The sequence below is a fragment of the Saccopteryx bilineata genome, chromosome 1 (genome assembly GCF_036850765.1).
Source record: "Saccopteryx bilineata isolate mSacBil1 chromosome 1, mSacBil1_pri_phased_curated, whole genome shotgun sequence".
Taxonomy (NCBI): Eukaryota; Metazoa; Chordata; class Mammalia; order Chiroptera; family Emballonuridae; genus Saccopteryx; species Saccopteryx bilineata.
This window is the reverse complement of record NC_089490.1, coordinates 154,451,228-154,476,835: the sequence shown is the minus strand read 5'-3', so window position 1 is coordinate 154,476,835 and position 25,608 is coordinate 154,451,228. Positions and strand designations below refer to the sequence as shown.

General features: G+C 50.0%; 1 protein-coding gene across 22 annotated transcripts in view; it reads left to right on the top strand.

Annotated features, from left to right (window-relative positions):
* Nucleotides 1-25,060, top strand: part of ANKRD24 (ankyrin repeat domain 24) — a 29,613-nt gene extending 4,553 nt beyond the window's left edge. For 8 of the 22 annotated variants that reach the window (XM_066275722.1, XM_066275696.1, XM_066275659.1 and 5 more), the window contains 20 exons: nt 5,679-5,795; nt 5,900-6,030; nt 6,108-6,196; nt 7,527-7,591; nt 8,106-8,163; nt 9,799-9,869; nt 10,056-10,162; nt 10,340-10,527; nt 11,000-11,028; nt 11,649-11,729; nt 11,866-11,973; nt 12,719-12,763; nt 12,852-12,950; nt 13,796-13,868; nt 14,106-14,224; nt 14,402-15,901; nt 20,812-20,979; nt 24,254-24,379; nt 24,590-24,655; nt 24,738-25,060. In XM_066275722.1, the coding sequence (XP_066131819.1) occupies nt 5,679-5,795; nt 5,900-6,030; nt 6,108-6,196; nt 7,527-7,591; nt 8,106-8,163; nt 9,799-9,869; nt 10,056-10,162; nt 10,340-10,527; nt 11,000-11,028; nt 11,649-11,729; nt 11,866-11,973; nt 12,719-12,763; nt 12,852-12,950; nt 13,796-13,868; nt 14,106-14,224; nt 14,402-15,901; nt 20,812-20,979; nt 24,254-24,379; nt 24,590-24,655; nt 24,738-24,842 (3,345 nt within the window). In that variant the 3' untranslated portion in view covers nt 24,843-25,060. Of the gene's footprint in view, nt 1-4,408; nt 4,504-4,690; nt 4,816-5,037; nt 5,796-5,899; nt 6,031-6,107; nt 6,197-7,526; nt 7,592-8,105; nt 8,164-9,798; nt 9,870-10,055; nt 10,163-10,339; nt 10,528-10,999; nt 11,029-11,648; nt 11,730-11,865; nt 11,974-12,718; nt 12,764-12,851; nt 12,951-13,795; nt 13,869-14,105; nt 14,225-14,401; nt 15,902-20,811; nt 20,980-24,253; nt 24,380-24,589; nt 24,656-24,737 lie in introns of those variants that run through there. The other 14 variants (XM_066275751.1, XM_066275742.1, XM_066275761.1 and 11 more) reach the window with 10 other exon arrangements.
* Nucleotides 25,061-25,608: the final 548 nt, after the last annotated feature.

Genomic DNA, 25,608 nt, shown 5'->3' with positions numbered 1-25,608 from the left:
AAATGACCCTACATTTTTTCTCCCAGTTTGGAATCAATTCCTAACTTAGACTTTTCTGTACCCCCAAGGATTTCTGAGAAGTTGTAGTCAGTGGTAAACCAAACAAATAACTTTAATTTCAAAAGCAGAATTATATTGACATCAAATCTTTCAAAACGTTTGTACAACTAAAAAAAGGGGGGGGCTCCAGATTCAGGGCATGTGTGTGTTTTGATAGACGCGTGGCACAAAGTCAAGTAGGGGAGAAGAGGGGACTGGCAAGTGTTAAAATGTCACACTGGGGCCTGACCTGTGGTGGCGCAGTGGATAAAGCGTCGACCTGGAAATGCTGAGGTCGCCGGTTCGAAACCCTGGGCTTGCCTGGTCAAGGCACATATGGGAGTTGATGCTTCCTGCTCCTCCCCCTTTCTCTCTCTCTCTCTCCTTTCTAAAAAAAAAAAAAAAAAAAAAAAAAAAAAAATGTCACACTGGGTATGAGGGTCTCAGAGGGGAATAGTGTTTGTTCTGAGCAGGGAGGAGCCTAGGTTGTGCTGGAGGGCTGGAGCCATAGTAGCAGCTGGGAGGCCTGGGGGAGGAAGGGGGGAGAAGTTTGTCCTCCATCCTCCCACCCCCAGCACACACACCTGGCATCTGCCATCCCTCCCTCTACCTGCCCAGCTCCAGTTTCGCAGCAGGCAGCAGGAGTCAGGTTCAGCTTTTGTTCAGCTCCCCGAGGGAAGAAAGCAAACACCAGTGACTGCAGAAGTCCCACCTCATGTCTCTACGGACCTTTTATTCCTTCTCAGCACACATGGTCCAGCCCTTATACCTTGTTCTAGTCCTTCTCTGCTGCCTGCTGTGCCCTCCCACTCCGTTCTGCTTCTCTAATACCAGCCTTTTCTTCAGGGCCCTAGCAGATGGCAATATTTGCTCTGGGCCTTCTCCAGCCCTCTTTGAGCCTTAGTGTTTCTGTCTATCAAATAGGAGTTAACTAGAACTGTGAGCTACTAACCTGCTTCCCTTACTTCAGTTTTGAGAAAAATCCCACAAGAAAGAAGATTGGGGTTTTAGATACTTCCTCAACACTTCCTGGAAAATCGGTCTCTTTCTTTCTCTCATATTTATTCTCCAGAGTCACTATTTCTTTAATTCATTCAACAAATGTTTATTAAGCACCTACTGTGTGCAAGCCTCTGTTTAGGTTCTTGTTTGGTTTAAAACTCTGTTCTTATTGTCTTGAAATTCTTATTAATTTTTTTTAAGTGAGAGGAGGCGAGATAGTGAGACAGACTCCCACATGTGCCCTGACCTGGATCCACCCAGCAACCCCTGTCTGGGGCCCACTCAGCAACCCCTGTCTAGGGCAGGTGCTCAAGTCAACCAAGGAGAGGAGAGGGGAAGAAAGAGGGAGGGGAAGAGAGAGAGAAGGGGAGAGAGAGGGGAAGAGAGGCAGATGGTCGCTTCTCAGTGCCTTGACTGGGGATCGAACCTGGGACATCTACATATTGGGCCACACTCTATCCACTGAGCAAACCAGCCAGGGGACATTCTTGTTAAATTTTTTTTTAAAGTAGATTTTATTTATTTTTTTATTCATTTTTAGAGAGGAGAGAGACAGAGAGGGGGAGAGAGGAGAGAGAGACAGAGAGAGAGAGAAGGGGGGGAGGAGCTGGAAACATCAACTCCCATGTGTGCCTTGACCAGGCAAGCCCAGGGTTTCGAACCAGCGACCTCAGCATTTCCAGGTCGATGCTTTACCCACTGCGCCACCACAGGTCAGGCTTCTTGTTAAGTTTTGAACAATTATTTTTCTATTGTACTGGGCCCTGCAAAATCTATCCCTAGTACCTGCTAGGGATACAGCAGTAACCAGGATAGACCAAAATTTATTCTCTTGTGGAAACAATGAAAAAAAAGAAAGAAAGAAACAGTGCTTTCAGGAAGGTACATAGTAATGACATCAGATGGTAATAAAAACAATGAGAGTGACAAGGGTGGTCAGAGTAGACTCTCTGGAGGAGTGTCTTCCAGTGCAGACAAACAGTAAAGGAATCAGCCAGGTGGACAGTGGGGGAGGGGTGGTCCTCAAGATGGAGGGCACAGCAAGAGCAAAGGCCTGGAGGTGGAATCAAGGTGTTTAAGGACCAGAAAAGAGGCCACTGTGGCAGGATGGATTGAACCAAAAATAATGTGTGAGGCAACGAGCGAAGGGGAGTTAATAAAGGGGTATATTTACAGCAGGGGCGGGCACATTTTTCCTGTTAAGGGCCAGATAGTAAATATTTTTGGCTTCTTAGAAATTCCAACCTCAATTCTGCCATTGCAGCTTGGGAGCAGCCACATAGGCCATCCTTTTTTTTTTTTTTTTTTTTGTGAGAGAGAGAGATGTGTAGAGACAGACAGAAAACAAGAAGGGAGAGAGATGAGAAGCATCAACTCGTAGTTGCAGCACCTCTAGTTGTTCATTGATTGCTTTTCATACATGCCTTGATTGGGGGGCTCCAGGAGAGCCAGTGACCCCTTGCTCAAGTCACTGACCTTGGGCTCAAGCCAGCAACCTTGGGCTTCAAGCCAGAGACCTTTAGGCTCAAGCCAGTGATCATGGGGATCATGTCTATGATCCCACGCTGAAGTCGATGATCCTGCGCTGAAGCTGGTGAACCTGTGCTCAAGTTGAAGACCTCAGGGTTTGAAACCTGGGTCCTCAGCATCCTAGGTCAATGCTCTACCACCACCAGTGAGGCAATCTTTCTTTCTTCCTTCCTTTCTTTCTTTCAAGTGTTTTTAAATTTAAATTGATTTAGAGAGAGAGGAATGTTACCTGTTGTTCCACTTATTTATGCATTCATTGGTTGATTCTTTTTCTTTTTTCTTAAGTGAGAAGCAGGGAGGCAGAGATACAGACTCTCACATGCACCCCAATTGGATCCACTTGTCAAACCCCGTATGGGGCAATGCTCTGCCCAGTGGAGGCCATTGCTCCGTTACTCAGCAACCGAGTCATTTTTAGTGCCTAAAGTGTGGCCATGGAGTCATTCTCAGCGCCCAGGGTCAACTTGCTCCAACTGAGCCATGGCTGCAGGAGAGAGATAGAAAGAGAGAAGGGAGAGGGGGAAAGATGGAGAAGCAGATAGTTGCTTCTCCTGTGTGCCCTAACTGGGAATCAAACTCGGAACATCCACATGCCAGGCTGATGCTCCACTCCTGAGCCAACCGGCCAGGGCCTCATTGGTTGATTCTTGTATGTGCCCTGACTGAGGATCGAACCTGCAATGTTGGCATATTGGGATGGTGCGCTAATCAACTGAGCTACCCAGCCCCAGGGCCCATAGACTGTCTTTAATGGATGGATGTGGTTCCGTCCCAATAAAACTTTATTTATGGATGCTGAAATATGAATTTCACATGTCATAAAATATTCTTTTGATTCCACCCCTCCCCATACACACACTCAACCACTTATAAGTGTAAAATCCATTCTGAGCTCTTGAGCCTAGCAAACTAGGAGGGAGTGGGGCTTGACTCAGAACTTCAGTGAGCGGATCCCCTGCCCTTAGAACTTCCTGGACCTTGTAAGCAGTCAGCATTTTTTTTTTCCTTTTTTCTTTTTTAGAGAGAAGGAGAAGGAGAGAGAGACAGGAAGAGAGAGAGAGATGAGAAGCATCAACTTGTGGCTGCTTCACTTTAGTTGTTCATTGATTGCTTCTTATATGTGCCTTGACTGGGGGTCTCCAGCCAAGCCAGTGACCCCTTGCCCAAGCCAGCAACCTCTGGGCTCAAGCCAACGACTATTGGATCATGTCAATGATCCCACATTCAAGCTGGCGACCCTGCACTCAAGCTGGTGACCTTGGGGTTTCAAACCTGGGTTCTCAGAGTCCCAGGTTGACACTCTATCCACTGTGCTACCGCTGGTCAGGCAGCAGTCTGCATTTTATGCTGAGTGAGGTTGCTGGAGGCTTTGGAGCAGGAGAAAGAGAGAATCTCCAGGATTTGCCATTAGATACACATTTATGGCACATTTACTATCTGCCAGGCACTGTGCTGAGTGCTTCACATATAGTATCTCATGTGGTCCTCCAATAACCCTCTGTGGTAGCTACTGTTTATTATGACACCTATTTCTCAGATGAGGAAATGTGAAGTCCGAAACAGGTAAGTATCTTAGTGTAGTCACATAGGTAGTAGTACATATGGGGGTCCAGGGGGTGTGGCCCCAAATTCAAATTCAGGGTTATCAGGCTGTGGAGCCCCACTGACAGTTGAGTGAATGAATGAGGCAATGAATGAATGAGCGAATGAATGATGGGTGAGTGAATGAATGAACCAGTGAGTGAACTGGGATGTCGGGGCAGCAGTGGGAGGCTCTGTCTGTCCAGGGCTCAGGCGAGAGTCACCTGCCACCCGGGTCAGCTTGAAGGAAGTGGAAACCGCACAGGCAGGCTGATCTTTGGAGATCCAGTGGGCAGTCTTCAGGGATGAGGGAGCCAGGCCCCTTGGCTGCATCCTCCTCATGGCAATCAGGTCAGGTCCGGCCTGTGCAACTAACGCCTTTCCACCCTTCATCTGCCTTTCCACCCTTCATCTCCCTACACCACCACCCATGCCCAGCCTAGCCCCGCCCCGCCCCGCCCCCTGGTTCTCCCCGCCCACACCCTTGGGGGAGGGGCCACCCAGAGGGGGACAAGCGGGTAAGGAGGGTAGGGAGGGACGGCGCTGGGGTTTAGCAACACCACTGGGTCAGAAGAGCTTTGGTAGGGCCTGCCCCTCCCTTTGGCCCCACTGGCCGAGGATGCTATGAAGCAGCTGTGTCTGTGCGCCACCACCTCCTTTGCGGTAGGGCCAGGGGAGGGGGCCGGGAGCCAGGGTATTGGGTCCTAACTCTCCCCACTCGGCCCTGCCCCTCCCCACCCCCTGACCAGCAAGGCTCCATTCACCCCCAGCCTCTGGGAAGGATGAGTTGGGAGGGGGCATAGGTTGGGGGGGGGTGGATGAGGCTTTTGGGGAGACAGATGGGGACTTTGAGGACAGTTGGGGACATTTAGAATAATTGAGAGGGCATTTGAAGGGAGAATTTCAGAGAATAGTTTTGGATGGGGTAATATTTTTTGCATAGCTAAGGTCCTTCAGAGGGACAATTTGGATGCTATTTTGGGGGACTGTTTTTTTGGAAAAGATTGATATTTGGAGAACAATTTCAGAGGACATTTGAGAGATTTGGGGGGAGGACATTTTGGGAACAGACGAGGTCATTTAGGGGAATGATTTTAGAGAACATGTCAAGAACTTGGGGAAGACATTTTGGAATGCATTTCAGGCTATGGTTCTGGGGAACAGATCTTGGAGGACATTTGGGTGATAATTGTGGCATTTCAGGGGTGGGGGTAAAAGGATAGATGGCAGAGTATGGTTCTGAGGGACATTTAAAGCAACACCGTCAGAGGTTCCTTGGGAAGACTTCTGAGGGTGGTTTTGAAGGATGGACAGTGTGTCAGTTTGATAGAGTATTGTTGAAAAGGTGGCTGTTCACTAAGGGACATACTGGGTCTGGGTATGCAGGACGGTATTTGGAAAGATGCTGGGGACTTATCTGGGATGGTTTAATGGGAGGATGCTGGCACTGGGTGTTAGATGGACATTTGGGGCAATGGTCTAGGGACAGATGCTGTGGGGCACAGGCTCAGAGGACTCTGTCTCAGGCCCCCACCCAGGACCACCTCCCCCTGCAGCTGCGGCTCAGCCCCACCGACCTTGGCTCCTGCCCGCCCTGTGGTCCCTGCCCCATCCCGAAGCCGGCAGCCAGAGTCAGGCGCCAGGCAAGTGCCCAGGGGCGGGCGGTGAGAGCCCAGAGTCCCTGCCAGGGGGAGTGGGAAGGGGGCAATGGCTGCGTGACTCCATGGTCCCTGGGTGTGCCCCACAGAGCCAGGACTGGGGCAAAAGTGATGAGCGGCTGCTGCAGGCTGTGGAGAATAGTGATGCCTCGCGGGTGGCCTCTCTCATCGTCCGCAAGGGTCTGGTGCCCACGAAGCTGGACCCTGAGGGCAAGTCCGCGTGAGTGCCTATGCCCTGGGGGGTATGTGGCTGAGGGGTGGCCACCCTGTGGCTGACCCCTCACCTCTGACCTCTAGATTCCACCTGGCGGCTATGAGGGGTGCGGCCAGCTGTCTGGAGGTGATGCTGGCACACGGCGCCAATGTCATGTGCACAGATGGGGCAGGTACTGCCCACCAGGCCCCAGGGGCGGGAGGAGGTACTCAGACCAGGTGCCCAGCCTGAGGGTCCAGCCAGGTCCTTCTTCATGTTCTCAGTAGCTTGCTGGAAAAGGGAGGGGGGGTTCCTTTTAGTGCCCCCAGGCAGTCACAGGGGCATGTCAGGCTGCAGTGCCCAAGGACAGGGACCATGGCTGTCACCAAGATAGGTGAGTCAACTTGTACATGAGGAGCAGCTGGGCTCAGGTAGCGGTAGAGTCAGAGGAAGTAGTTGGAACAGAGGAGTATGTAAGTTTGAGAAGTATCTGGGGGCATGAGAATAATTAGTAGACTTTGGAGGGAGTATCTGTGCATGTGGAGTAGCTGAGGTTTAGCAGTAGCTGGAGCTCTGGGAGTAGCTAGAACAAAAGGAGAATCTGGGTTTATGACTTAACTAGGGACCTGAGGAAAAAACTGAGATAGATTGCATGGCCAAAAGAAGTAGTTGGGACTCAAGTAATAACTAGGCCTGGGGCAGAGCCATATCTGAAGCTTCAGGCAACAGGCATAGTGTCAGGATGTGTAGAGTAACTACAGATTTGTAGAGTATCAAAGATAGACATAGCTGGCACACAGGATAGCAAGGGTGTATGGTAGGGGTTGGGAACCTTTTTGGCTAAGAGAGCCATGAATGCCACATATTTTAAAATGTGATTCCATGAGAGCCATACAACAACCCATGTACGTTATGCATTATCCAATAAAAATTTGGTGTTTTCCCAGAGGACAGCTGTGATTGGCTCCAGCCACCCGCAACTATGAACATGAGCAGTAGGAAATGAATGGAGTGTAATACATGAGAATGTTTTATGTTTTTAACAATATTTTTTTAAACTAATGTTTTTTTTTAAGAACATTACTTTTTTAATTAGAGATTTGTCTGCGAGCCAGATGCTGCCATCAAAAGAGCCACATCTGGCTCATGAGCCATAGGCTCCTGACCCCTGGTGTATGGGTTAGCTAGGACATACAGAACAACTATGGACTCTAAGGGGCATAGCTAGCACTTTGGTGTAGCTGAGCATGTAAAGCAGCTGGGGATATGGGAAGTAGTTGGGGCAGTGAGGCTTGAGGAGTGGGTGGGTGTGGAGTGTAACTAAGATGAGATTGTCTGGGACATAGACTAGCTGGGGTTTAGAGAGTCTCTGATCACAGGGAGTAGCATGGTTTTGAGAAGTACCTGGGTTTGGGGACTTGCTAGACACAGGGAAACTGAATCATCACAAATAGTTGACACAGGTTAAGGTATAATGTATCCTTGAGTATCTGGAGCCCTAGTAAATCCTCTCTCCCTTTCAGGTTACAATGCCCTTCACCTGGCCGCCAAGTATGGGCACCCACAGTGCTTGAAGCAACTGCTACAGGTCATTTCCTTTCTCATCTCAGTTATTCCCTGAACCCCAGATACTCCCCTGCCCTGACTATTCCCTGAACTCTTATGTATGCCCTGAATCCTAGCTATTCCTTGGCCACTTTTATGCTTGAGCTACTCCTTGGATAACTAGAGACTCCCTGAGTTGTCCAGATATTTCCCACTAGAAGATATACTCCCAATACCAGATGTTTCCTGAGCCCCAGTTTCTCCCAAACCCTAGGTGCTTTCTTGGCCACAGTTACTCTTAGAGCTCCCATTTATTCCCCAAAGCCTCAGCTGCTTCTGAACTCCTAGCTATTCCCTTTTGCTCACCACCTTTTATAAAACAAAGAGTCACTCAGAGGCCAATGAGGAAACAGGCTCCATAGAGCAGGTAAGTAGGAGGGGAGGAAGAGGTGAGGCAAGGAGCCTGAAATATAACAGAGCCAAGGAAGGGGCAGGTCTTAGAGAAACCTGCAATGAAGAGGAATGGCTCCTCAAATGACCTAAACCCCACTCCTCAGGCGTCCTGTGTGGTGGATACTGTGGACAGCAGTGGGTGGACGGCCCTGCATCATGCAGGTGGGTGCAGCCCAGTCTTGCTCTGCCCAGAGGGTGCTAGGCTTGGGGGCTATTCTACCCATGTCCCTGGAGACCTGCCTTCCTTCTCTTTCTTCCTTGCTGAACATCTGTGTGTCAGGCACTGGGCTCCAGCAACCCTTTGAATCACAGGCAATGATCCCATTGGACAGACAAATGATTGAGGTTCACCTACAAAAAAGTAGGGAGGACCTGGACTTTCTGAACCCCAAGCACAGCCTATGTATGCCAGACCTGGGGAGAATGCTGGAGGGATGACTAGCATCTAGTTTTCTTGGAGGAGCTCCTAGTGAATCTCAGGAAGGTTAAAGGTCCAGACAGCCTTTATGCTCATCAAATACAAACTTTCCCTGAGGGAGGGGAAGGGACCTACCCACTTGAGCCAGAACCCAGCCCTACATCTATTTACCATGCCCATGAGATTCTGGAATGGCTTTCACTGATGACTCCAGAAACATCCATCCTCTTGGGAACACAGAATAAATTTGGGTCTACTTGAGTTTTATTAACCATTTAAAAATTCCCTGCAGTTGAAGTATGCTGCCATCTAGTGGTGTCAATGCCTTTGGTCACACTATGGAAGCTCACTGATTTTTCATTCAGTCAATATTTCTCAAGTACCTGCTATGCTTTGTTCTAAGCATTAGAAATATAACAGCAAGAAATCCCGTACTCCCTCAGGCACACAACAGGTATCATGGTTTGTTGACTTGTCCAGACACCTCCCAGCAGAAAGCCCTTCTCTTTTTGAGTCTCTTATTATCCATACCATCTCACCTTGACCTTACCCAGCTTCCACTTCAAGACCGTTGCCCAGCCTGACCAGGTGGTTGCGCAGTGGATAGAGCATCGGACTGGGATGCGGAAGGACCCAGGTTCGAGACCCCGAGGTCGCCAGCTTGAGCGCGGGCTCATCTGGCTTGAGCAAAGAGCTCACCAGCTTGGACCCAAGGTCACTGACTCCAGCAGGGGGTTACTCGGTCTGCTGAAGGCCCGCGGTCAAGGCACATGTGAGAAAGCAATCAATGAACAACTAAGAAGTCGCAACGCGCAACAAGAAACTGATGATTGATGCTTCTCATCTGTCTGTCCCTGTCTATCTCTGCCTCTGTAAAAAAACAAAAACAAAAACAAAAACAAAAAAAAAAAAAAAAAGACCGTTGCCCATGAAGTAACCTCTGCCTTCCCCCTTCCAGCCTGCCCAACCTGAGGGCAGGTTGATCCCTCTGGTAAACATTAACACTCTCTGTGTGAGGTTTTGGTACATAGTAACGACAGAAATGCTAGGTAAATCAAAGAGGGGAAATACATGAAAATCAACCCAAAGTTCTACTTTAAGAGAGAACAACAGCAGAATGTGGAAAGAGCTTGGGACAGGGAGTTGGCAGACCTGGGTCCTAATCATGGCTCTGCCTCTGTCCTGTATGGGTGACCATGGACCTGGCTGGGCCTCAGTTTTATCATCTGTAAAATAGAATTCATACTTTTGTTTTTGATCTTCAGGGGAGGTGGGAATTCCTCATGAAATAAAAGATAAGAACCATACCCAGACTGAAGGCTCCCAGAAAATGTCTAAGCTTTACCCTACATACTCCTCATCCTTTCCTCTTTTTCCAGTGGCTGGCGGCTGCATCTCTTGTTCAGAAATGCTCTGCTCCTTCAAGGCACATCTGAATCCCCGAGATCGGGTGAGCCTCTGAGATCATTTGGGAAAAGATACTGTACTTGACACATGCTGCCACCAAGTGGTAGCATCCCAGGAACCCTTTGAAAAGTTTGGGAAAGTTTCAGGTGAAGTGCAGGGACAGTTATTTAGACTTTCCCACCTCCCAGGATCAGCCTCTGATGTTTCATTCCTCCCCCACTCTCACCAGTTGGGTACCACACCCCTCATCATAGCAGCTCAGATGTGTCACACAGATCTGTGCCGCCTCCTCCTGCAGCAGGGAGCCGCCGTGAATGACCAGGACCTGCAGGGCAGGTGAGTATCTCTCCTTCCAGCCATCCCACTGTGTGCTGTGAGACATTGTGAAGCCTCTTGATCTCTCTGGTTGGGGGGATCTAGTTGGCCTCCTCCCTCAACCCAGACTGGGTGTTGAGGAAGGTGTGGGGGGTTTGAGGATGTTCCTACCCTCTCATTAGCCCCCTCTCCTGGTAGGACGGCCCTCATGCTGGCCTGTGAGGTGGCCAGCCCTGAAACAGTGGAGGTGCTGCTGCAGGGAGGGGCCCAGCCAGGCATCACCGACGCGCTGGGCCAGGATGCTGCCCACTATGGCACCCTGGCAGGGGACAAACTTATCCTGCACCTCCTGCAGGAGGCAGCCCAGCGCCCCTCACCACCCAGCGGTATGCAAGCCCCGCCTCTAAGCAATTTCAGGCACCCTCCTTCTGGGCAGTTTCTTGCTACCCCTTTCTCTCCCTTCTGTGGATAATTCCAAGGTATCCCTATATGCTGCATTATAGGAGGTTTCATGGCTCCCCTGATCCTACTCAGGACAGTTTCAAGGAGCACCAGAGCTTTTAGAATAGTCTAGGAGTCCATTCTACTTTCGTGACTCATCCTTATTCTTTGATCTTTGCCTTTTCTAAGAATTGGCATCCCACTTGTCCCATCCTGAAGATGCCACTGTCCTCTCTTTTTGAGATTTTCAAGGCTCCTCCTATCAATATTCTGCCAGAGTGATTGATTCCAGGTTAAAAATTCTGATCCCCACAAAAGTCCCCTGCATTCATTAATCCCCTTCCTTGGGTGGGGAATGGAGTCCCTGGAAACAGTGCCTGGTCCTGACCCACTTTTATTTCTCCTTTACCCTCCTAGAGGATGACTCAGGCGAGGCATCATCTCAGGTATGGATCTCTAAGCAGAGAATGAGTCCCCATCCCTAAGCACACACTACCTTCCCCTTGCTCTGAGCTTTGTGGGAGTAGAAGGAAGAGATGGACCCCTACTTTGGGGTTTTGACTTGAACCGACTTGTGTGGGAAGAATGCTACTGTTAGGGCACATTGCCACCAAGTGGCAGCATCACCCACAGCATAACTCCCAGAACTGGGTGAGAACGTTGAGGGAATGACGTCAAGTCATGGGGCTGGAGTGGGGTGGTGAGGGGAACTGATGTAGTCAGGAAAGGAGGCGGCTCTGGCCTCTTTTTCCCTCTCCCGGTTTACAGCACCTCAGTGCCACAGGGAAAGGGTACTTGGAGACAGTCTGGTCTAGCTGGGTAAAGTCCCAAGGCATAGGAAGGAGCAGAAAGTAAAGCATAAGACCTGGGACTTGCAGGGAACAGGGTTTCATCCCCTCGTATGCTGGGACAAGTGAGGACCAGACAGAGGCAGGGACTTGCTCAGGATTACACAGGAAGTGAGGTCAGAGTTTGGGCTGGTGACAGATAGTGGGCTGTATGAGTTGATTTATCTGGGTGGGAGGCTGGCATGTCTCCCATGTGTCCCTTCACCCCCTCTCACCAGAACTCTGTGTCCAGCCATGAGAAGCAAGGGGCTCCCAAAAAGCGGAAGGCGCCGCAGCCCCCCACCAGCATCCCTATGCCGGTGAGAGATGACCTGGCCAAGGAGAAGAATGGGGGTCCTCCAGGAATAGGAATGAGGGGGAGCTCCTGCTCAAATGTGGGATGGGACAGCTTTGTGCCTCATGTAAAAGTTGTGGGTCCTGGGGTTGGGGGAACAGGATGATCATGATGCCTATGAGGAGATTGTGCGGCTGCGACAGGAGAGGGGCCGCCTGCTTCAGAAGATCCGGGGCCTGGAGCAGAACCAGGAACGGAAGAAGCAGGAGGTGAGAAGCAGCAGGGACACAGGCCTGGGACTCAGTCTGGAGTAGGCTGGGGGGAAGACTTCAGTTCTGTGGGAAAGACTGCTCCTACCTCCCTACTCTCACCTCCTTCCTCTCTTCCCCTTACCCACTCTGCTCTAACCTCATGGCCCTCCTCACTGTTCCTCCAACACACCAAGCACAATCCTGCCTCGAGGCCTTTGCATGTGCTGTTCCCTTTGCTTGGAACACTATTCTCTCATATCTTTTCACAGCTCCCTGCCTTACCTCCTTCAGGTCTTTACTGAAAGACCCCTTGTCAAAAATACTTTTCCTGCCCAACTTATTTAAAATTATAGCACTCTTCCATTCACTTCCCAGTTTCCTTTATTTTTATGTAAAGTACTTACTGCATTGAACGTTCTATATATTTTCTCGATGTTCATCCCAATTTGATTGTAAGCCTATGAGGGAAGACACAGTTAACAGTGCCTGGTTCACAGTAGATGCTTGATAAATATTTGTAGGATGGACAGATATTTGAGTGAGTTATTGAATGGATGAACAGTGAATGAATTATTGGCCAAAAACGGGGTCTGGAACAAAGTAGGCACTCAATAAGTACTGTACTCAGTAATGCGTGAGCGGGCAGAGAAGTGCTGGGTGTGCGGTAGGTGCACAGCAGATGTCTGTGGTTGGATGGACTAGGAAGAGGGCCAGGGAGGTCCCCAGCCCAGATCCAAATCCTGTTCCTCCTTTCTTTCATAAGCTGCCAGAGGCAGAGGCCAGCTCCCTTCACAGCCTGGAGAGACAGGTAGGTGGATGGTGGCAGGAGATCTGGACTCCCAGCTGCCCAGTGTTTCTTCCTGGAGACCAGCTGAGCCTCCACTACCATCTTCCAGGTGCAAGAGCTGCAGCAGCTGCTGGCAGAGAAGCAGGAGGAGAAGGAGAGTCTGGGTCGGGAGGTGGAAAGTTTGCAGAGCCGGCTGTCCCTGCTAGAGGTGGGCTGGGTGGACAGTGGGGGTGAGGTCTCTCACGTATCAATTGCATGACCACCGCACTGATACACATACAGTCTCACACACACGCAACAAACACATACAATAGACACAACCACACATGGATAACACACATAATGGACACTTCCTAAAACACATAATCCCACATGCTCACATCCACACAGAATTGGACAACCATGCTCACATACATGTGGTCTTACACACATAACAGGCAAACAGACAACAAACCAGTGAAAGCACAATCACACACATCGCAAATACATGCACACAACAAACACTTCTCGCTCAGTCAGACACAGATAATACAAATACATGTATACACATTTTTTAAATACATAATTATACAAACATATTCATATACACACTCAAAATGCAACCATACACACAACAGATTTAAACACAAGTACAGAATCATACACCATCACAGGAGCTCATACAGTAGAGGTGAGGGCCACTGCACACAGGGGCACACACATGTGCACACATGCTCACTGCAGACCCACCTCAAACCACACAGATGCACCCTTGCAAGGATGCACTCCATTGTTCCTCTCAGTCCCATGTGTGCTGGCTGTACATACAACCCATCATTGGGGTTATGGTCACTCACTTGGGCAGTGATTGGGCCATTTACTAAGCTTCCTGGGGGCCTAGCATAGTCCTGGGCACAGAGTAGGCACTCAATACTTGTGTGCCATACACAGCCAGTTTGATGTTTGTAGGGAGTCAAATAGGCCTTTGAACACCTCTGTCCACTCTAGATCCTGGGGGTTCATGGGGTTGGGAGGTGGGCAGGACCCCAAGCTAGACTTTGGGCCTACTTCCAGAATGAACGAGAGAACACCAGCTATGATGTGGCCACCCTGCAGGATGAGGAGGGTGAGCTGCCCGACTTTCCAGGTGAGCCACCACCTTGTCCTCGCCCCATGTACCCCCACCCACCTGGTCCCTAGGGTCCCGGGAGACGGAGCTATTACCCACAGGCGTGGAGAGAGCTTGAAGCTGAAAGGCAGGTTGGCCCTCACTTGTTATTTATTTCACATGCCCCGGGGGCCCCAAAGCACAGCTCCAGAACCCAGCTTCCATCCCTATGGCTTGGATCCTCAAGGTCTGACTCCATGCCCCTGCCTCTGCCAGGGGCCGAGACGATGCTCTCCAAGCAGCTAAACCAGTCAGCCCAGGAGCTCTTGGCCTCGCTGCAAGAACAGGTCGCCGCCCTCACCAGACAGAACCAGGAGCTGATGGAAAAGGTCCAGGTGGGGAAACTGAGGCCTGGGAGAGGGGGCTCGGGACAGATCTGAGGAATCATTCTCCCAGTGGGTTGGGGTGGACATGTGGGTGAGTCCATGGGCAGGGACAATGGCAAGACTACCCTGTGGCCCTGTGGCCTGTTCAGCTCTGCCAGTTCCCTCTCTCCCCACCCCTACCTCCAGATCCTGGAGAGCTTTGAGAAGGACGAAATGGAGGCGAATGGTTCAGCCGAGGTTGTCCCTCTGGCCCTCTATGATTCTCTCCGGGCTGAGTTTGACCAGCTGCGCAGGCAGCACGCTGAGGCTGTGCGGGCACTGGAGCAGCAGGAAGCACAGAAGATCCCCAGAGAAGAGAAGGTAGCCCCTGGGGAGCACATGGACACAGGAACCAAAACCACCAAAAATGGGCCAACAGAAACAGGGCTTAATGGCATCATGGCTCCAGAAAGCAGAGTTAATGGAGCTGAGACCACGGACGAGGAGGCTGCAGAAGTTGAAACCAAGGAAGCCAAGACTTTGGAAGCAGCATCCACAGGGACCGAGGCCATGGAAACAAAACTCATGGACACTCAGGCCATGGAAACAGAGGGTGCAAGAGCGGAGGTCTTGGAAACAAAGGCTAAGGTCACAGAAACAAAAACTCTAGAAGAAGGAGGAAACTTGGAAACAGAGGCCACAAACACGAAAGCAGTGGAACCAAAGATGAAGGCCAGTGGAGTGGGTGCTGTGGAAGGAGCATCCACAGGCACAAAGACCACAAACATGGAGGCCACCACCCCTAGGGTCCCCACTGGCCCCATCCTACACCCAGGTGCTGCCGAGGCATCAGAAAAGCTGCAGGCCGAGCTGGAGATCAGGATTCGTGGCTTGGAGGAGGCGCTCTGGCAGCGAGAGCGGGAGGCAGCCACTGAGCTGGAGGCAGCCCATGGCAAGGGCGAGGCCGCGGAGGCCGAGGCTGACCGGCTGCCGCTGCGGGAGCGGGTATGTGAGGCTGAGGGGGGTGGGGCTGGTGGTGGAGGCAGCGGTGACACGGTCCAACTGCGGGCAGCTCTGGAGCAGGCCCGGGAGGACCTCCGAGAGCGGGATTCCCGCCTCCGGGAGCTGGAGGCCACCTTGGCCTGGCTGGACGAGGCGCGGGCGGGCAGGCTGCTGGCCGAGGAGGAGGCTCGGGGCCTGCGGGCAGAGCTGGCCCAGCGGGAGGAGGTGCGGCTGGAGCAAATCCGGGAGCTGGAGGTGTTACGGGGGCAGCTGACCACTGCCACGGCCACTGAGGAGCAGCAGCGGGCAGCAGCCGCCGAGCTGAGCCAAGCTCGGGACGCAGCAGAGGCCCGGGCTGCTGAGCTGGCCGAGGCCTGCGAGGAGGCCCGGCGGGGCCTGACAGAGCTGCGCGAGGCCTCAGAGGTGCTCCGCCAGTCAGCAGTGCCAGCCTCCGAGCATCACCGCCTTCAGGAGGAGGCCCTGGAGCTGCGGGGCCGGGCGGCCAGCCTGGAGCAGGAGGTGGTGGCCACGGGCAAGGAGGCAGCCCGACTGCGGGCTGAGCTGGAGCGGGAGCGTGTGGGCAGCGTGGCCCGCTTGGAGCACGAGCGCATAGTGGGTGCACTTCAGGCTGATGTGACTCGGCTGGAGGGGCAGCTGGAGGAGCTAGGACGCCGCCATGAGAAGACCAGCGCTGAGGTCTTCCAGGTGAGCGTGGCCAGGCCCCATTATGCACACCCAGCAGCCACTTGGTCATCTGTTTTGACCCTGCAGCCAAGGGATGTTTCAATCCCATAGACTTCAATCCTGCAGACACTTGATCCTGCCAGTGTTTCCAAGCCAACCTTTGACCCTGGGGCCATCCTGATCTCTTGGATGTTTCAACTTTGTTTTCTTCTTCTTTTTTCTTTTCTTTTATTTGTATTTCCTGCTTTAAAATCTTTTGGCAGTTTTGACCCCATCATTTTTCTAATTGTTAGCACTTTTTACAATTCATTTATAAAACCTGTTTGTATTCCAAAGTCACAGAAATTCTTGTGCGTTTTCTGACCGCATCTTTATTGTTTTCACAATCTTTTTTATGCTTTGGCTCTAATTGTCTGTATGCTTTGAGGTAGGGATCAATGTTTACTTTTTTTTTTTTGCGAGCAGTGAATTGGGGGTTTTGCCCTGATGTTTTTTTTTACCAAGTACCCATTTTCTCTGCTGGTCAAAATGAGCCTATAGTTTTTTTCAGCTGGGTCTTTTGAGATTGTCATTTTAACTTATGATCATTTTGATATTTCAACACATTCTAGAGGAGGATGTCATGCACAGGGATTTTTTAAAATCTCATTTTGAACCCAGTAGATTTTTTATGCTAAGTTGTTTTTGTTAAGAAATTAAATTTAATGGGGTAACATTGATCAATAAGGTTTCAGGTAGACATTTCTATAGCATTTAAACTGTTAACTGCATTGTGTGTCCATCACCCAAATTAAAATCATTTTCCATCACCATATATTTGTCCCTCTTTACTCCTTTTTTTTTTTTTCTGTATTTTTCTGAAGCGGGAAACGGGGAGAGACAGTCAGACTCTCGAATGCGCCTGACCAGGATCCACCTGGCACGCCCACCAGGGGGCGATGCTCTGCCCCTCTGGGGCATCGCTCTGTTGCAACCAGAGCCACTCTAGCGCCTGGGGCAGAGGCCGAGGAGCCATCCCCAGCGCCCGGGCCATCTTTGCTCCAGTGGAGCCTCGGCTGCGGGAGGGGAAGAGAGAGACAGAGAGGAAGGAGAGGGGGAGGGGTGGAGAAGCAGATGGGCGCTTCTCCTGTGTGCCCCGGCCAGGAATTGAACCCGGGACTTCTGCACGCCAGGTCGACGCTCTACCACTGAGCCAACCGGCCAGGGCCTCCTCTTTACCCCTTTTTACACCAATATTTGTCCTCTCCTCCCAACGTCTACCCCCTGGTAACCACTTCACTTTTATCTGTGTCCATGAGTCTCTGTTTTGTATCCCACCTATGTGTGAAATCATATAGCTCTTAGCTTTTTCTGATTTACTTATTTCACTCAGTATAATGTTCCCAAGGTCCATCCATGTTGTCATAAATGACAATATATCATCATTTCATATGGTTGAGTATTATTCCATAGTATATGTGTACCACATCTTCGCCTGACCAGGTGGTGGTGCAGTGGATAGAGCGTCAGACTGGAATGCAGAAAGACCCGGGTTCGAAACCCCAAGATCACCAGCTTGAGTGCAGGCTCCCTGGCTTGAGCAAAAAGCTCACCAGCTTGGACCCAAGATCGCTGGCTCAAGCAAGGGGTTACTCGGTCTGCTAAAGACCCGCAGTCAAGGCACATATGAGAGAGCAATCAATGAACCACTAAGGTGTCACAACGAAAAACTAATGATTGATGCTTCTCATCTCTCTTCGTTCCTGTCTGTCCATCTGACTCTCTCTCTGTCCATGTACCACATCTTCTTTATCTAGTCCTCTATCGAGGAACACTTTGGTTGTTTCCATGTCTTGACTACTGTGAACAATGTTGCAGTGAACATGGGGGTGCATGGGTCTTTGTGTACCAATGTTTGGGGGATTTGGGGATAGATACCCGGTAGAGGGATTGCTGGGTCATATGGAAATTCTATTCTCAATTTTTTGAGGAACCACCATACTGTCTTCTGTAATGGCTGTACCAGTTTACATTCCCACCAGCAGTGAATGAGGGTTCCTTTTTCTCCACAGCCCCTCCAACACTTTTTATTACCTGTCTTGTTGATAATAGCTAATCTAACAGGTGTGAGGTGGTATCTCATTGTGGTTTTGATTTGCATTTCTCTAAAAGCTAGATGAACATCTTTTCATATATCTATTTGTTGTTTGTATGTCTTCATGGGAGAAGTGTCTGTTCAGGTCCTCTCCCCATTTATTTTTATTTTTTATTTTTCTTAAGTGAGAAGTGGGGAGGCAGAGAGACAGACTCCCGCATGTGCGTGACTGAAATACACCCGGCAAGCCCACCAGGGGACAATGCTCTGCCTATATAGGGTGTTGCTCCATTGCAACCAGAGCCATTCTAGTGCCTGAGGCGGAGGCCATGGAATCATCCTCAGCACCTGGCCAACTTTGCCAACTTTGCTCCAATGGAGCCTTGGCTGCGGGAGGGGAAGAGAGAGACAGAGAGGAAGGAGAGGGAGAGTGGTGGAGAAGCAGATGGGCGCTTCTCCTCTGTGCCCTGGCCGGGAATCGAACCCAAGACTTCCACACACCGGGCCGATGCTCTACCACTGAACCAACTGACCAAGGCCTTCCTATTTTTAATTGGATTATTTGCTTGTTTGTTGCTGAGCTTTGTAAGTTCTTTATATATTTTGGGTATTAATCTCTTATCAGAGCTGTTGTTTGTGAGTATCATCTTCCATTTGGTTGGAAGCTTTTTTAATTTGTTGTCAGGTTTTTTTTTTCTTTTAACCCAGGGATATTTATTTTTGTCCTGACAGTGGACCTTTTGACTCTATCTTTTCCCTCAAATAAAAAAAAAAAATTGGTCCTGGCCAGTTGGCTTAGTGGTAGAGCATCCGCCTGGCGTGCAGGAGTCCCGGGTTTGATTCCCGGCCAGGGCACATAGGAGAAGCGCCCATCTTCTTCTCCACCCCTCCCCCTCTCCTTCCTCTCTGTCTCTCTCTTCCCCTCCTGTAGCCAGGTGGATCCGGGTCAGGTGCATGTGGGAGTCTGTCTGACTGCCTCCCTGTTTCCAACTTCAGAAAAAATAAATAAATTTAGGAACTGTTTTAACAAATATGTAAATAAGAAGCTACATTAATTGTCAGGAAAGCATTTTTCTCTCTGAATTTCTATCTACTTACCCATATAATGGAGTTTAGAATAGTTCCTAATCTTCACATGAAAAGTAGGTGGTTTAATTTATATTAGCTACTTAGGACAGTGATGGTACAAATGACCAATACATGACAGCTAAGATTACTCTTTTTCCAAATTTATTATTTTAACTAGTTAAATTCTTTTTTTTTTTTTTTGTATTTTTCTGAAGTTGGAAACGGGGAGGCAGTCAGACAGACTCCCACATGCGCCCGACCAGGATCCACCCGTCATGCCCACCAGGGGACAATGCTCTGCCCATCTGGGGCATCACTCTGTTGCAACCAGAGCCATTCTAGTGCCTGAGGCAGAAGCCATAGAGCCATCCTCAGCGCCCGGGCCAACTTTGCTCCAATGGAGCCTTGGCTGCAGGAGGGGAAGAGAGAAACAGAGAGGAAGGAGAGGGGGAGGGGTGGAGAAGCAGATGGGCGCTTCTCCTGTGTGCCCTGGCCGGGAATCAAACCCGGGACTCCTGCACACCAGGCCAATGCTCTACCACTGAGCCAACCTGCCAGGGCCCAACTAGTTAAATTCTTGATCACAGTCCAGCCTAACTATGGCCATCTTCCTGGATGGCTTTGCAATTTTACCTTCCTCCTGATCACTTCCTTGTCAAGTAAACTTGACAAGTCTGATTTGATTTATCAATCACTTTAGGACTTACTTAAATTGTTAATGGTAACCAATCTATACTAATTAGAATATCCAATTATTATCTATTTTTCCCTGGAGTTGTTATTTCTATAAAGACCAGTGTTCCCCTTAGGATCAATTTTTGCAAATTTAATATTGCTCTGATCTTGATGTTTTTGTGAGAATGCAGTCACCAACTTTTGGACATCTGTTTGTATTTCATCCAAATTCTTTTTTCTTTCATTTTGTAAGAAATTACAAACCTTCAACCACTGGCAGAGGGAAAAAAAATTAACGGTAATAATAATAATAATAATATCACCGCCCTGGCCGGTTGGCTCAGTGGTAGAGCGTCGGCCTGGCGTGCAGAGGTCCCGGGTTTGATTCCCGGCCAGGGCACACAGGAGAGGCGCCCATCTGCTTCTCCACCCATCCCCCTCTCCTTCCTCTCTGTCTCTCTCTTCCCCTCCCACAGCGAGGCTCCATTGGAGCAAAGATGGCCCGGGCGCTAGGGATAGCTCCTTGGCCTCTGCCCCAGGCGCTAGAGTGGCTCTGGTGGCAACAGAGCGACACCCCAGAGGGGCAGAGCATCGCCCCCTGGTGGGCAGAGCGTCGCCCCCTGGTGGGCGTGCCAGGTGGATCTCGGTCGGGCGCATGCGGGAGTCTGACTATCTCTCCCTGTTTCCAGCTTCAGAAAAATACAAAAATAATAATAATAATAATAAATAATAATAATATCACCAACTTGAATATAGCACTTACTTTTTGCCAGGTATTGTTCTAAGCGTATTCCATGTATTTGCTCATTTTATCTTCACAACCACCCTATGAAGTGGGGGCTATTATTATTCTTGTTTTACATATAAGGAAACTGAGGCACAGAGAAGTTAAGTCACTCGTCTAAGGTCACACAGCTAGCAGAATAGAGATGTTTTGCAGGGTCAGAATGTTCATAGTACTCTGGTGAATTCAGAACTTCCCTAAGTCAAGCTCCTCAAGATCAAAAAGGGCTTGAATGTCCTCAGGCCAAAATAGAGGGTCAGAGGAACTCTTAAGGTCCTGGCATCTTTAGGTCAGAGTGTCCTAAGGGTCGCATGTGGGCTTGGGCCACAGGTGCAGCGTGAGGCATTATTCATGAAGAGTGAACGACATGCGGCTGAGGCCCAGCTAGCCACGGCAGAGCAGCAGCTGCGGGGACTACGCACTGAGGCTGAGAAGGCACGCCAGGCTCAGAGCCGTGCCCAGGAGGCCCTGGACAGGGCCAAAGAAAAGGACAAGAAGGTAGGTCCTTTTTTCCTATACTTAGGAGGCCCCACTGAGTAGGGATTAGGGGGAATCTAAGAATGTCCCAGCTAAAAGGGTTCTGGGGAAATGAGGCCAATTTTTAGACAGGAGACTGAGGCACAGAAAAAGTAGGAGACAACTGTCTGATCAGGCGGTGGCACAGTGGATAGTGTTGGACTACAATGTGGAGGACCCAGGTTGGAAACCCCGAGGTCACCAGCTTGAGTGAGGTCTCATCTGGTTTGAGCAAGGCTCACCAGCTTTGAGCCCAAGGTTGCTGGCTTAAGCAAGGGGTCACTCTGTCTGCTGTAGCCCCCCCCCATCAAGGCACATATGAGTAAGCAATCAATGAACAACTAAGATGCTGCAACAAAGAATTGATGCTTTTCATCTCTCTCCCTTCCTGTATGTCTGTCCCTATCTGTACCTGTATGTCCCTCTCTCTTTGTCCCTGTCACAAAAAAAAGAAGAAAGAAAAAGTAGGAGACTACTCAGACACACAGGCTACTGTTCAAACTACAAATTACTACCACAGTTACATTTAAGGAGTGCTTATTGTGTGCCAAGCCCTGCTATATGAATTTAACATGGATTAATGAATTTAATTATCACATTAAGTTCTAATAAAATTGGTGCTTTTGTTATCCCCATTTGAGAAAACTGAGGCACAGAGAAGTAAAGCTACTTGACAAGGTCATACAGCCACAGCCATGCAATGGTTCTTCCAGATTTCAAACCCAAGTTCCCAAGTTCTTTTCTTTTCTTTCTTTTTATTATTTTTTTGAAAGACAGACAGACAGGGAGAGACAGACAGGCAGAGAGAGAGAGATGAGAAGCATCAACATGTTGCAGCACTTCAGTTATTCATTGGTTGCTTTCTCATACTTGCCTTGACCGGGGGGCTCCAGCCGAGCCAGTGACCCCCTTGCTCAAGCCAGCAACCCTGTGCTCAAGCCAGCAACCTTGGGGTTTAGAACTTGGGTCCTCAGCATCCCAGGCAAATGCTCTATTCATTGCACCATGGCCTGGTCAGGCCCCAAGTTCTTTTCTTAAGTAGTAAGAATAATGATAATAGAGACCTCTGGTTATTGCCTCAGCCCAGGTTGGAAACCCCGAGGTCACCAGCTTGAGTGAGGTCTCATCTGGTTTGAGCAAGGCTCACCAGCTTTGAGCCCAAGGTTGCTGGCTTAAGCAAGGGGTCACTCTGTCTGCTGTAGCCCCCCTGGTCAAGGCACATATGAGAAAAGCAATCACCATCACCTTTTTTTTTTTTAAGATTTTATATATTGATTTTACAGAGAGAGGAGGGGGTGGATGGAGTGAGAACTATCAATTTATAGTTGCTTCACTAGTTGTTTATTGGCTGCTTGTAGAATGTGCCATGAGCAGGCAAGCCTAGGGTTTCGAACCAGCGACCTCAGCATTCCGGGTTGATGATCTATCCACTGCACCACCACAGGCCAGGCTCACACACCATCATTTTAATCTCACAACCCTAAGAGCCAGAAAGTATTTTTATATCCATCTTCCAGATGAGCAAACTGAGGTCCTGCGAGGCAAAGTGAGTGGCTCAAAGTCACACAGCATGTCACTGGTCAGTAGATGTGACCCCCAGAACCCCATGTGCTTTAGTGCAAAGAGTCACCCAGACACAACACTGTGTTATAAACTTGGATAAATTTCTTTCGGAGCTCCAGTTTCCACCTCTGTAAAATGAAGATAAAATTGTGGTAGGGAATATGTGTTCCTCTTTCTCAGCACTAGTGACACTCAGGGGCAGGTCAATCTCTGTTGGGGGGTTGTCTTGGGCATTGTGGGGTGGGTTGTTGAGCAGCATATCTGGACTCACCCACTTGATGCCAGAAGCTCCCCCAGACATTGCCAGGGTCCCCTGGGGATAGAATGGCCTCTGGTTGAGAACCTCTGATCTACAGGAATAATAATAAAACTCTGCATTTATTGAGTGCCTGTTCGCCAAGCAGTTATTAAACTCAATCACTGTTCAGAATCAATTAACTGGTGAGAACCATGATTCTCCTTACTTTATAAATGAGGAAACTGGGCTCAGAGGTGTTAAGTCATCTTCCCAAGATCTCCTTTGAGCCTGACCAGGTGGTGGCTCAGCAGATAGAGCGTCGGACTGGGATGTGGAGGACCCAGGTTCGAGACCTCGAGCTCGCCATCTTGAGCGTGGGCTCATCTGGCTTGAGCAAAAGCTCACCAGCTTGGACTCAAGGTTGCTGGCTCGAGCAAGGGGTTACTTGGCCTGCTGAAGGCCCACGGTCAAGGCACATATGAGAAAGCAATCAATGAACAACTAAGGTGTCGCAATGAAAAACTGATGATTGATGCTTCTCATCTCTCTCTCTCTCCATTCCTGTCTGCCTGTCCCTCTCTCTGACGCCCTCTCTGTCCCTGTAAAAAAAAAAAAAAAAAAAAGATTCCTTTAAGAAAGGGGTAGGAAGGGAACCAAACCCAGGGCTGTCTGATGCAGCCCCACCAGGCTTTCCACCCCCCTGTTCCATCAGTCTTCCCTTTCCAGAGACTCCTAGAGGGGGTGTGACAGGATCAGCATACTGTAAAGGACCCAATAGGCAATGTTTTTGGCTCAGGTCTGCCATTGCATCAGGAGTCATAGGTGACATGAACATGAATGAATGTGGACACACTCTGGTAAAATTTTATGTATGAACATGGAAATGTGAATTTGATTGAATGTTTGTGTGTTACAAAATTGAATGAATTCTCCTTTGACTTTTTTATTTTTTAGGTGAGAATAGAAGAGATAGTGAGACAGACTTCTGCATGCACCCTGACTGGGATCCACTTGGCAACCCCATCATGGGCCAATGCTTGAGTACTGAGCTATTTTTAGTGCCTGAGGCTGATGTACTCCAACTGAGCTATCCTCAGTGCCTGGGGCCACTCTTGAACCAACTGAGCCACTGGTTGCAGGAGGGGAAGAGAGAGAAGGGGGGGAGGGAGAGGGGAGAAGCAGATGGTTACTTCTGTGTGCTCTGACCGGGATCAAACCCAGGACATCCATATGCTGGGCCAATGCTCTATCCACTGAGCCACCGGCCAGGGCCTCCTTTTGACTTTTATTCCCTAACCATTTAAGACTATGAAAACCATTCTTAGCCTGAGGGCCAGAGTTTGCCAGCCTTAGGATGTGACCTTCCCTCACAAGCCTCTGTCCCATCTCTCTTACTAATGCTGTCCCAAGCCCTAGGCTCAGGGTAAATGCTGACACCTCCCACCCTCACCCCAGATCACAGAGCTCTCCAAGGAGGTCTTCAGTCTTAAGGAAGCGCTGAAGGACCAGCCAGCAACTGCAGGCAGCCCCGAGGTGGAGGCTCTCCGTGGCCAGGTGAAGGCTCTCCAGGCGCAGCTAGAGGTGAGTGCTGCACTGGGCACATGGCAGAGACCCCAGGAGAGACCTCAAGGGTGTGCAGGAACCTGGGATCCTTGTACCAGAGAGAGGAGGAAAATTGCAATATTTTGTCAACCGGCACTGTCATATTGGTCTGTGCCATTAAAATAGGTGCTCAGTGGGCAAAGGGGACATTTTTGTATCTTGAGGATGTCTTTTCTGCCATATCCACAGGAAGCTGCCAGGGACCACAGTGCAGTGGTGGCCTTGTATAGGAGCCACCTCCTGTATGCCATTCAGGTGAGTCACCCCTGGCTTTGGCCATTCCACTGGCTGCTCTCTGGCCCTGTTTCCCCATCTGTACAGTGGCAGGGGTGTCCAGGCTCTCTCTCTGCCCCTCCCACCCCAGGGCCAGATGGATGAAGATGTGCAACGGATTCTGAGCCAGATCCTACAGATGCAAAGGCTCCAGGCTCAGGGACGCTGAGCTTCTGAACACTGACCCTCTGCCCACCAGGCCCGGCAAAGGGGGTGTTGGGGCTCCTGCACTGACCTAGAGAACTTGATCACCTGGGCCCCCCTCCTGATGGCCCCTGGTGGTCTGTCCATCACTCAGGCCCTGACCTTGCCCCCCCATCAGAGAATCTGTGAGTCCCTCTCTTGTGTCCTGTCACCAGATGCCACCCCACGAATAAAAGCTCACAGAGCAGAGGAAAGTGTGTGGCCTGATTGTTGAGCTCTCACTGCAAGGAGGGGTGGGGTGGCCCAGAGTAGGTCTTAACGATTAGGATGAGGAGAGTGAGGCATTCCTCTCCCACACCAGAATCTAAGTCCCCAAGATGAACACTACGTTAATACAATATTTTAAAAAGTCAAAATGGGTGACAAAAATTTCACGATGAACAAAATATTCGAGTGTTAATCAAAAACAGGAGCCAAGCCTGCACTTACCTCACTTTCCTTACCCTAAACCCTGCCCCTGGGAGGGAAAGTCCCACCCCAAACTCCCTGCCCCTGGGTGACTTCCCTGAAATCCCCTGGGGGTTCTTAGCTCTTTCCAGCTAACAGAGGGGAGGTGACTATGGCTGTGAAGCCCCCAGTGTCCAGCCTGTCCCTGGGGTTTCCTTGCTCATTCAGGGCAGGCACCGTGTCCAGTTGGGGTTCAGCCTGGCCTTGGGCATCCCCATGGCTAGGAGAATGTTCATGGGGGGTGGGGGCTGTTTCCCCAGGTCTGCCTTTCTGTCTCTGTATGG